Source organism: Myotis lucifugus, unplaced genomic scaffold (assembly GCF_000147115.1).
Source record: "Myotis lucifugus unplaced genomic scaffold, Myoluc2.0 scaffold_100, whole genome shotgun sequence".
Taxonomy (NCBI): Eukaryota; Metazoa; Chordata; class Mammalia; order Chiroptera; family Vespertilionidae; genus Myotis; species Myotis lucifugus.
The window spans coordinates 1,485,084-1,495,495 of NW_005871148.1; the positions used below are offsets into that span (position 1 = coordinate 1,485,084).

Genomic DNA, 10,412 nt, shown 5'->3' on the forward strand with positions numbered 1-10,412 from the left:
TGCCGGGTCCCCAACAGCTCAGGATGTGGACCCCAGGCCTGGCAGAGAGGGACGCACACCCACTCACCACGCGGGATTGGAGGAGAGGGACGCACACCCACTCACCACGCGGTATTGCTGCAGCGTCTGGGCCTCGCGCTGCAGCCAGGCCTCCAGGGACACCTGCTTCTGCTGCAGGGCTGACTCCCGGCTCAGACGCTCCTGCGGGTTCAGCTGGGCCAGCTGGGCAAACTGAGCTGGAGGAGGGACAGGACACCGTGGCCATGACCCCCAGCTTCCAGCAGGAAACCCCGAGAAACCACACTCACTTGCTCTGCAGACAAGACCCTCAGGGTGACGTGTCTGACCAACGGCCAGTCAGGGATCTGGCAGCCAAGGGCCCCGGAGATGCGCCAGCTTCACTCCCTGGCCCCCAACTCTGAGCTCCCCTCTAGGGACGAGGAGACAGAAGCTTGAGGGGACAGCTGAGGAGGATCCTACCACCCCAGCCCACACAGCTGGGGCCCCGCCTTCCTCACGCCACATTGGGGTCCGGCTTGGAGCCACACCGCCTCGTCTGCCTCGGCCTGGCCATGTGCTAGCGGGGTGGACCCGGGGGAACCCCCTCACTCTCCTGTGCCTCAGTCTCCCGGGTGCAAACGGGGAAGCCTGCTCCCTGCCTCGGCGGGTTGCTTGGGGATGAAAAGGGCTGATACGGAAAATGCTCAGGAAGCTGCCTGGCACGTGAAGCTCTGGGTGAGAGTGAGTCCTTGTTGCTCAATGGGCTACAGGACAGGACTGAAGGGTGACGGGGACCCGCCAGGGAAGGCCCTGCTCCTGGGCCTGTGCCGCCTCCTGGGGCACAGCTGCCTCTGCTCAGGGAGAGGAGGTTCTCTATGCACAGAAGGCGCCAGGTTGGGTCACTGTGAGCTCAGCTGACCAACAGGAAGAGAAAAGAGAGAAGATGGAGAAGAAAGAAGAGAGGGAGGGAGGGGCTACACAAAAGCAGCAAGATTCTCAACCTGCTGCAGTGGCTCAGTTGGTTGAGCATCATCTGGGGCACCCAACCGCCAGGGCACCCAAAGAAGGCAAATGCTCAATGTTTCTCTCTCTCTCTCTCTCCATGTTCTCAGGTGGGGATTTAAAATAAATTAAGTTAAGAAAAAAAAGTAGCAATATTCTCTCAGGAAACGGAGGCAATTCTCTTCATATTAGCTTTAGGAACCTCATCAATGGTAGGAATAGGGAGTCAGTGAGGCATAATTACCCTCTTTAAAAACATCAGTTATGAAATACTTAAGACATAGGGAAGGTAGAAAGAATCATATTAAAACACCTGTGAATTCATAACCCAGATTAAGAAATCATACATTTCCCAATTAAAGCCACCTGCTCACCTCCACAGCTTGCGATCCCATCCCCCGCCAAGGGAAACACTATCCTAACTTCTGGGGTAATTATGCGCAGCCAATAGCCATTTTGAACACCCAGTGTCCTTCCTCGGGCTGAGTCAAGAAGATGTGAGCATCAGCATGTCTTGGTCAAGCTCCTGGCAGGCCTCTGAGGGCCCCGTCACACTGACCTAGGCCCTGCCCAAGGTCACACAGGCTGGGAAGGACCAAAGCAACTCCAGACAGCCAGGAAGAGCCCAGGACGAGAAGGGGATGCGGAGAGATGGCCCCCATCTCACTGCAGGGGCCTGAGCAGGAAGAGCGTCGTCCAGCAGGGCACACAGCAGGGTCGTCCGGGTGCCACCTCAGGATCCTGCCACCACAGGGAGGTGGTGGTGTCCCCAACGCCTGGTGCGGCCTCCCTATGCCAGCGACCCAGTTAGGTTTCTCCTGGCAATTTGCAGACGTTTCTGGGAAGGCCGCCAGGAGATGTGGGGCAATTGTCTGCTCCACTGGAGGGAACTGAGCCTTCTCTGCACAACAGATCAATAGTCTGTGTTTCTGATGGTGAACTTGATAAATGAGACGGAACTGACATTGCATGATGGGTACAAGCCCAAACCAGAACCCAAACCCAAACCCATACATAGGAAACAGAAAACCCAAGAATAGGATCATCGATATGGTGACCAGTCCACGGCCTGGGAGAGAACGAATAGCTTGGCTATCCTGTTCCCCCATCTGGGAAGTGGGCTTTCCCCCCACCCCCCCCGGGGCCAGTCAGGTATGGAATCAGATGGGAAGAAGACATGCTAGACTCATCCCACCGACATCTATTCGACACCTACTGTGATTCAGGCAATGTGCCGGCCTCAGGGTACAGGAAATACTGACAGGGCAGGGTTAGGAGGAAAGCTTAACTAGGCAAATGAAAAGAGAATCCTAAGCAAAGTGAAATAATAATAAAAGGAAAAATAGAGAAACAAAAATGGATATGAACAAAACTGAAAATAAATACTGAAATGTTGACCTCAATTCCACTGTATTAAATGTTACATTAAATATCATTGGGCTAAACACCTTGATTAAAAGCCATGGTTGTCAGAATAAAGACAAAGGCAAGACAACTATATGCTGTCTACATTTTTAAATTTTAAAAAGCATGGATAAAGATATGCTGTGCCAATATGGAACAGGAAGGCTTGGGAAGTTATGTTAATTTCTGATAAAGTAGACTTCAAGACAAAGAGTACTACCAGAGATGGAGAAAGATATTTCATAATCATTAAAGTGTCAATCCAGCAGACAGACAATTATCATAAATGCATGTGAATCTACTAACAAAGCTTCAAAATACATAAAGGAAATGTTTACAGAAATAATTGGAGAAGTACACAATTCCACAATATAATAGGAGATTTTGATACCTCTCTCTCAGCATCTGATAGAACAATTAGGCAGAAAAATAAATAAAGACATAGATCAATGGTTCTCTAAGTGTGGACCAGGGATGCCTGGAGGGTTCCACAAAGCCAAAACCGTTTTCAAAAGTCATAAGATTTTGCCTTTTTCTCTTTTAGTCTCTTATAATTATACAGTGGCATTTTTCAAGAGGCTGCAAGATATGTGATATTACAACAGACTGAAAGCAAGATCCAACTATCTCCCTAACATTAAAGAGATGTGTAAAATATATAGCAATGCTACTCTACTCACTAAATTTTGTTTTGGAAAATATAGATGTTGTTTATTTTTTGATTTTACTTTTTTTGATACAATTTTATTATGTTAACATAATAAATATATGTACTGAATACATATTTAAATATTCATGGTGTTTATATACTATATAAATGTTACATAAATATAGCTATATTATATGCAATGTGCATAATATGTAATATTATATAAATATTTATAACATATATTTAAATGTTTATTTTAAAATAAGTATTGTTGCCGAAACCGGTTTGGCTCAGTGGATAGAGCGTCGGCCTGCGGAGTGAAGGGTCCCGGGTTCGATTCCGGTCGAGGGCATGTACCTGGGTTGCGGGCACATCCCCAGAAGGAGATGTGCAGAAGGCAGCTGATCAATGTTTCTCGTTCATCGATGTTTCTAACTCTCTATCTCTCTCCCTTCCTCTCTGTAAAAAATCAATAAAATATATTTAAAAAAAAATAAAATAAGTATTGTTATATTTGTTAACATTATGGAATTTATTATTTGCTGCTTTTTAATGAAACACAGTAGAAAATAGATCCTTTTCTAGTCCACCAGATACACTCACCAAGACTGAGCATATGCTGGGCCATAAAACAAGTCTCAATACATTTAAAAGAATTGAGATCATACAGAGTATGTTCTCTGACAACAATGAAATTCAATAATGAAATGAAAATGAAATCAATAATGATATGACATCTAGAAAAAAATATTTGGACATTAAACAATATACTTCTAAATGCATGTGCAAAAGAATTAGAAGAGAAATTAGAAAATACTTCCAACGGAATGATAGTGACTATACCACATATTCAAAATCAGGAGAGGCAGCTAAAACACTGCTTAGCAGGAGGTTTATGACTCTGAATACATCTACTAGAAAAGAAGAAAGGTCTAAAATCAATTACCTAAAGGTCTACCTGAAGAAGCCAGAAAAAGAAGAGCAAAGGAAAAGATAGCTTGACACTTCCTGTTCTCACTAGGATGGGGTGGTACAGCTCTGGGAGACAGGAGAATTGTCCACTGTCACCTCCTTCTTCCAGTTCCATCTCCTCTAAGGAAGACTAAAGAAGGGGCGTTCCTAGAGTTCCACCTCTCCCCAGCCTGGTCCAATCTGGGAACTCTCAACCTAAATGCTCCCTCTGATGGGGGAACACTTTGCCCATATTCAGTCATTTATTCATTCATTGAGATATTCACGGAATACCTACAATTAGGGAGACAATATTGGCTGATAAAGTACAGTGATTTAATGACACCTCCCTGCAATTTTCTAAGCAACTCAGGCCAAGTTACTTGTTCTCTTCGAACCTCAGTTGTACCATCTGCAAAATAGAGATAATGCAACTACCTACATCCTAGAACTGTTTGTTGTAAAGGTTGAATTGAGTCATGCATGCAAAAGGCACAGCAAGGGCTCCATCACCCGGAGCCATTACTCCTCCCAGGCTTTGGGGAAGGTTCCCAGGAAACAGACACGACCTAGTCCCATCCCTGCGGGAGCTCACAAAGTGGTCCTCACTGCCATCCTCACGACATACACCGCCCACGCTGCCGCGGCCTCACCCTGGATCCTCAGGCTCTCCTGGTACTGGATGATGAAGTACTCCTGAGTCTGCTGCAGCTTCTTCAGTTCGTTCTCGGTGTCCTGCGTGACCAGCCGCAGCTCCTCAAAGGTCTGGTTGATCTGAAGGTGTTTCTGGGACATGGCGTCAACCAGCATCCCAACAGGAGAGGCACCCTGGGGACATATCAGAAATGCAGGCCGCAGTGAGCTGGGCAGTGAGGATGGGAGAAACCTCGGGCTTTGGGGGGTGCCCATACTACAGACCCCAAACTCTGAATCTAGAGTAAAAAGGAAGGGCAATTTGAGCCAGAAGGATAGTCATTTGTCAGCACTGGGGTGGGGTGGGGGGGACAAAGAAGGAGAAACGTGTGAGCTGGCAGACTATGGAATCTTCATGAAGCATAGCAGAAGCTTCTATTGCAGTTCTCACTCCACCAGAGGATCCCAAACACGGTCCATCTAAATTCTCTTTGAAGAGACTAGAACTCAACACATCCCAAGAGTTACCTGGGTTTTCCTACTAATGATGATGACCCCTCATTCCACATTCTTTCACTGATCCAATGCCATGGGCTGTGCTAGGTGCTGGGGACGGAGTGGGGACGGAGGCTCAGTGGTCAGCAAACTGCGGCTCGCGAGCCACATGCGGCTCTTTGGCCCCTTGAGTGTGGCTCTTCCACAAAATACCACGTGCGGGCGCACACGTACAGTGCGACTGAAACTTCGTGGCCCATGCGCAGAAGTCGGTATTTTGTGGAAGAGCCACACTCAAGGGGCCAAAGAGCCGCATGTGGCTCGTAGCCGCAGTTTGCCGACCACTGGGCTAGGTGAACACGCATTGTCTTTGTCCTCACTCAAGACCTACTTGTGACCGAGGGGAGAGGGAATCAGGCAAACCTCTCACAGGTGGTGTCCTAAGAACCCCACAGTGAAGTTAAAGGGGAAGCATCAACAAGGGCTTTGTGGATTCAGACATTTAAGTGACCTGGTCTGATCTCCTTCTCAACCAAGTTTTCAGGGCCTTTCCAATGAACTGTTCTCAGAAAATTCCAAACTCCTTCCCACAGCCTCCACTGCCCTGGCTGAGAGTCCCTGCCAGCCTCTGCGCCCACAACAGCTACTTTCTGTTCCTTAAACACCCAGCACGTTGCTGCCTCAGGGCCTTTGCACTTTTTGTGCCATCACTCTGGAACAAATCTTCCTGAGGCTGACACTTCAACTGGTACTTTTTCAGAGTGACCGTCTCTGAAGGGCCCATTCAAAACAGCACCACCCTTATCTGAGAGTGTCTAGTTCTTGGGTTTTACCTCTTCCTTTTATTTTCTTTAAAAAAATTATTTTTTTATTGATTTCAGAGAGGAAGTGAGAGAGAGATGAAAACATCAACAATGAGAGCGAATCATTGATTGGCTGCCTCCTGCACACCCACTCCTGGGGATCAAGCCCACAACCCTGGGCATGTGCCCTGACGGGCAATCAAACCGTGACCTCCTGGTTCATAGGTTGACACTCAACCATCGCTCTTGTCTGCCTCCTTGCACTAGGACAGTGATGGCGAACCTTTTGAGCTCGGCGTGTCAGCATTTTGAAAAACCCTAACTTAACTCTGGTGCCATGTCACATATAGAAATTTTTTGATATTTGCAACCATAGTAAAACAAAGACTTATATTTTTGATATTTATTTTATATATTTAAATGCCATTGAACAAAGAAAAATCAACCAAAAAAATGAGTTCGCGTGTCACCTCTGACACGCGTGTCATAGGTTCGCCATCACTGCACTAGGATGTGAGCCTTCTAAGTGCTAAGACCTCGTGTGTCTTGTGCATCACCAAATCCCTTAGGCCTAGGTCAAAGGTGTCCAAGAACACCTTCATGGCTAGAAGAAGGAATGATTCCCATCCCCTGAGCCCCCTTCCCCCAACCATGACAACACCTGCATCACAGACATGTAGTTCTTAATTGGAGCCTAATTCACTTGTGCGTTTACAGATAGCTCTGTGATGCAGCAAGCCAAGGGACACAAGCGCTGTCCTGGAAGACCCTCTGGCTTCTGCTTCCTCTCTGGCCTTACCCATCAGGACTCCTCACTTGGCTCCGTTCTCCCCAGTTGCACTGACTATTTGCAAGTCTTCAGATATGATAAGATGGCTCCTGCCTTCCTGCCCTCACAAATACTGTTGCTACTTTTGACTAAAAACTCCTCCCACCTCCTCCCTCCTGCTTTCTCCACTGTAGTTCAGACCTCTCCTCCCTCAGGACATGCCCCCTGCCCGCCTGCCCCGATTTGAGCTGGGTACTTTTCCCACATATGCCCCCTGAACCCTCAGTTCACCGCTGGAGAATCGATCATCACCCGAATTCCTCCCAGGTGACAACCAGGTCTTTATCTGTTTCTCCAGGCCTAGCCCAGGGCCGGACACACCGCAGGACCTCAATACACGTTTACTGAATGAACTGCCAAATTCCTGAAATCGGCGTTCACAACAACAAATAGATAATCAATAAGACCTGTGCTCCCGGCACTATTCGGCGGTCTTTACCTGTGTGATGTCATTTTATGAAATTCATTTTGCTTTGTTGCAGATAGTATAGCATTGGTACCATTGTCCAAGCAGATGTTCAATGCCTGTATGATTCCAGAACTTGGGGAATGAGCCCCCTGTTCTGCCTCTCTGGGCCTCACTTCTCTGAGCTTGACTGTGTTCATTTTTCTGACACAGACCTTGGCTCCATTTCTCCTCACAGACCGTCCCAGAGAATATTTCTTATTTGGCCCTAGCCCATTTATTGAATGACAAATCTTTTCCCTGGTGATTTGTAATGCCATTTCTGACACAGACTGAGTTTCCAGCTGTGTGTGTGTGTGTGTGTGTGTGTGTGTGTGTGTGTGTGTGTGTGTATTTAGGGCTTCCTCTTCTGTTTCATTGGTCTGTTTGTCTGTCCCTGGCCCACATAGTATCTCATTTAACACTCACAATAATCCTGCAAGGTAGGTACTATCACCATCCCTACTTATAATTGAAGAAACATAGGCTCAGAGAAGTTAAGTAACTTGCTCAAGTTACACAGCAAGAAAGTGGTGAGCCAGGGACTGAAGCCAGGGGGTCACTCCACACCTGCAGATAATCTTGCCCCTCACATTGGCTCATGTCTCCTCTCATTTCTTTGGTGTCCTCTCATGCCAGTATTTATAAGTCACAGTTGTGTCTGGAGAGAAAAGTCTTCCCAACTCCTCTCCCCACACCCAGGGGACACTCACATTGTTGGCTTCTCGGACCAGCCTCTGCTCATTGTACAGAATGTGCCGGATGCAGCGGACCAGCTCCATGGGGCAGCGGTCATACGTGTTCTGAAAGAATCCAAGAGCAGCGACCAGTGGCCATCCTCTGTGTCTACCATGCCTGTCGCAGTGCCATGCCCACACCTTCCTCCCCTCCAGTCCTTGCCTCAGCTTCCCCCCTGAGAAGTCTACGGAACTGTCACCAGTCACCTCGGTCTCTCCTTGACTTGATTTCCCCTCCCAGATCTTCATTTGGTTTGCAGTGCATTAGAAACCCAGTTCAGAAAGCACTTCCAACTGACCATCCCCTATGACTTTCATATCAATGAAACCCTATGACATAGCAGAAATGATGATCCCCATTTCAAAGATGAGAAAACTGATGCTTAGAGAGGTTAAGTACTTATACAGAGCGAAGCAAATGAGTGAGCAGATGACTCAAAACTCAGAGCGCCTAATGTCAAGGTCAAGAAACTTTCCGCCATACTCCAGCTCTGGGTTCCTATTCTGCTTCCCCCTTTGCCCCAGGTTTTCCCCGGCTTCCTCCCTCTTCTGGGGTGGACTTTTTATTTCCCTGGCACCCTGCTGCTTCTATTTAAAAGTGGTTCTCTAAGAAATACTAGTGATTTCCAATAAATGCTTGACTATGATTACTACCCACACCCCTTTCCTGCTCCCACTAAAACTTCCTCTCTCCCCTATCCTCCACCCCCCCCCCCCCGCCCAAGTGAAGGAGAAGCTACATCTTACATCTAAAGCCTAATTCAAGGCTCTTTCATCTGACAACTCTGCTCCTCTCCTGCCCCACTTCAAGAGCTCTCCCACCTTTAGAAGAGCCCCAAGAGGGATGTCTGGTTGCCTCACGCCCTCATTTCTAGAATCTGTCACTCCTCCTTTCTCCTATAAAGGAATCTTGACTCAGTCCACCTCCATCCCTTCCGCTTGATCTGTCCAGAAGGTGGTTTCACCCATCCTCCTTCTCTTGGGGACCAGGACACCCCACCTCTGGCTTTGTAATATGCTAGAGGGATCCCACAGGTCTGATTTAGAAAGAGGGGGTGGGGGAAATCGAAGCGCAGAAAAGTTGCCGATAAGGTGAAGGTCACACGGTGAGTCAGTGAGTGTCCAGGCCAGGAAAAACCCAGGGGTTCCGACGCTGGGACTAGAAGGCGGCCACGGCCTCCCCGCAGACGACCCAGCGCTCACACCCACCTGCAGCTGCGTGGCGTAGTGCCCCAGCTTGATCTTCAGCAAGAACCCATCTTCCCCCACCTGGTGCTCGGCCTTCTTCTGCAGCTCCTGCACCAGGCCCTCCAGCAGCTGGGTGGCCTGGGCTTGGTCCTGGGGATTTTCTGGATCGATGGCATCCCTTGGGGCAGGGCAGGGGAGAGAAGCCTTCTGTGGGTGCCTCCTTGGCAAGGAAGCCAGGCACCCAGCAGGACGCGGGAACCCCAGGTTCCTGACTACGAGTGCTCCAGCGCCCACACGCCTGGTTCCTGGCAGCGCCACGGGCAGCAGACTCTAGAAACAGCCCCTCTCCCTTCCCGGGCGCCCATTTCCCTGTTCCCCTTTCCCCGCCAACATGGAACAGGGCCCCTTCCTCACAGAAAGGAGCCCACAGGACCAGAATCACACCCACCCACACGGAGGAGCCCTGAGGCCGAGGGGCCTGGCCGGCAGGGTCCCGCCGGGGAAGCCAGCCCAGCCGGGGCACCTACCAGGGCTGGCTCTCGATCCACTGGGCCAAGTAGTGGCGGACCTCGATGGGAAAGTGCTGCCCGTACAGCACCTGCATCTGGCGCAGCGCATCCCCCTGCAGCTGCTGGGCCTGGATCCAGCCCGCCATGGCCGTTCACCTGGGGCGAGCAGAGGGCTGAGGACGCGCCGGCCGGGCAGAGGCGAGGGCTGGGCCTGCCCCTGGCCCGGCCATGCCCACCCGTGCCCGGACCGCGGTCCCTCGGGCCAGGCCCCTCCCTCCCACAGACCGGCTTTCCTGTGCGGGAAGAGAGATGGTGAGGAGGGGAAGGCCGCCCTGCCCTCTAACGAGGAACCCGCGGAGGCTTGGGGAGGGGCCCTCGAAAGTCAGGTGCCCTCCTCCTCTTCCCCTCCCCTCGCCCCACCGGGGCTTCCCCAGCGGGGGGACAGCTAAAAACTGAAAGAGAAACTTGACCGCGGTGGCCCACGGACCTCGGCAAGAATCCCCCTACCCGGCCTCGAACCCTGGGTACCAATTTCTGGGAAGGGGCGCGGGGGGCTATTCCAGCCCAAAGCGACGCTCCCGAAGGCGTCCCCTGGACGGCGGGGTCCCCGCGGGCACGTGGCTGGGGCTGTTACAGAGGCCGGGGGGACAGACGCGCCCTCTCCTCGGTGGCGCCCGAGCCGCTGCGCCCCCCGTCTCTCTGCCTCTGCCCAGCCCGACAGCGCCCCCTGCCCACGGGCGCGCGAGGACGGCGCTCACCCGCGGCGC

At 50.4% G+C, this 10,412-nt stretch overlaps 1 protein-coding gene across 2 annotated transcripts in view; it reads right to left on the bottom strand.

The window, feature by feature from the left end:
- The window catches only part of STAT5A (signal transducer and activator of transcription 5A), a 19,413-nt gene extending 9,622 nt beyond the window's left edge, over positions 1 to 9,791 (bottom strand). For both annotated transcript variants that reach the window (XM_006092372.3, XM_006092373.3), the window contains exons 1-5: positions 9,664 to 9,791; positions 9,158 to 9,314; positions 7,925 to 8,014; positions 4,660 to 4,834; positions 106 to 236 (exon numbers count right to left, since the gene is read on the bottom strand). In XM_006092372.3, the coding sequence (XP_006092434.1) occupies positions 106 to 236; positions 4,660 to 4,834; positions 7,925 to 8,014; positions 9,158 to 9,314; positions 9,664 to 9,791 (681 nt within the window). The remainder of the gene's footprint in view (positions 1 to 105; positions 237 to 4,659; positions 4,835 to 7,924; positions 8,015 to 9,157; positions 9,315 to 9,663) is intronic.
- Between the last annotated feature and the right edge of the window lie 621 nt (positions 9,792 to 10,412).